Below are 698 nucleotides of genomic sequence, written 5' to 3'. Positions count from 1 at the left end.
CAAAGCTCTCAAAGCTAAAGGGAGAAAGCTGCAGAAAACGCTCGATCACCTCTGGTTTTAAAACGTGTTCTGGGACCAGGTCTCGGTCTGAAGGCCTCAGAGAGAGACCAGGAGTGTGTGCGTGCAATAGATCCTGGATGCAGGAGCTTGACCATGCAAGGCTCTATAAATAGTGATACAAATTTTAAAATGCACTCTAAAAACCTGTCGGTAGCCAATGAAGAGCCTTAAGCACCGAAGCAATGTGTGATCTCCTGCCGGTCTCAGACTTAAGTCTTGCTGCTGCATTCTGTACAAAATGTCTTAAGTCCAAGAATGATGCTCGTGTATTTTCTGTATTTCACCTGTATGAGGCAGGTGATTGGCTGGTAACAAGCCCGCGTGGCTCAAGGATTTTCAAAGTGGTGGTCAAAACAAGTTGATTCACTTAAAATGACATACACTGACTTAAATAACTATAATTCCTGTGTGTGTTGTTCCCTGACTGCAGGCGGATCGTGCGAGGACAGACAGCCGCTAGCTTGAAGACAAACGACCCGCTGGTTTGTGCCGACCAGTTTGAAGACTGGGGAAACAACGGCTCCGACTGCGCTGTGCCGGAGTTTGCTGGAAACCCTCCAATGGTGAGCTGCAGGGTGCTCATGGGAAACAGTGTTGGGTGCTGCAGGGTGCTCATGGGAAACCCTGTTGCAGACTGC

At 48.6% G+C, this 698-nt stretch overlaps 1 protein-coding gene across 2 annotated transcripts in view; it reads left to right on the top strand.

The window, feature by feature from the left end:
- The window catches only part of cybb (cytochrome b-245, beta polypeptide (chronic granulomatous disease)), a 21,139-nt gene that overhangs the window by 12,106 nt on the left and 8,335 nt on the right, over positions 1 to 698 (top strand). For both annotated transcript variants that reach the window (XM_032505960.1, XM_032505959.1), the window contains exon 8: positions 491 to 623. In XM_032505960.1, the coding sequence (XP_032361851.1) occupies positions 491 to 623 (133 nt within the window). The remainder of the gene's footprint in view (positions 1 to 490; positions 624 to 698) is intronic.

This window comes from Etheostoma spectabile, chromosome 24 (genome assembly GCF_008692095.1).
Source record: "Etheostoma spectabile isolate EspeVRDwgs_2016 chromosome 24, UIUC_Espe_1.0, whole genome shotgun sequence".
NCBI classification, from domain to species: Eukaryota; Metazoa; Chordata; class Actinopteri; order Perciformes; family Percidae; genus Etheostoma; species Etheostoma spectabile.
Note: the sequence above shows the minus strand (reverse complement) of the source record. Positions and strands in the feature narration are given on the sequence as shown.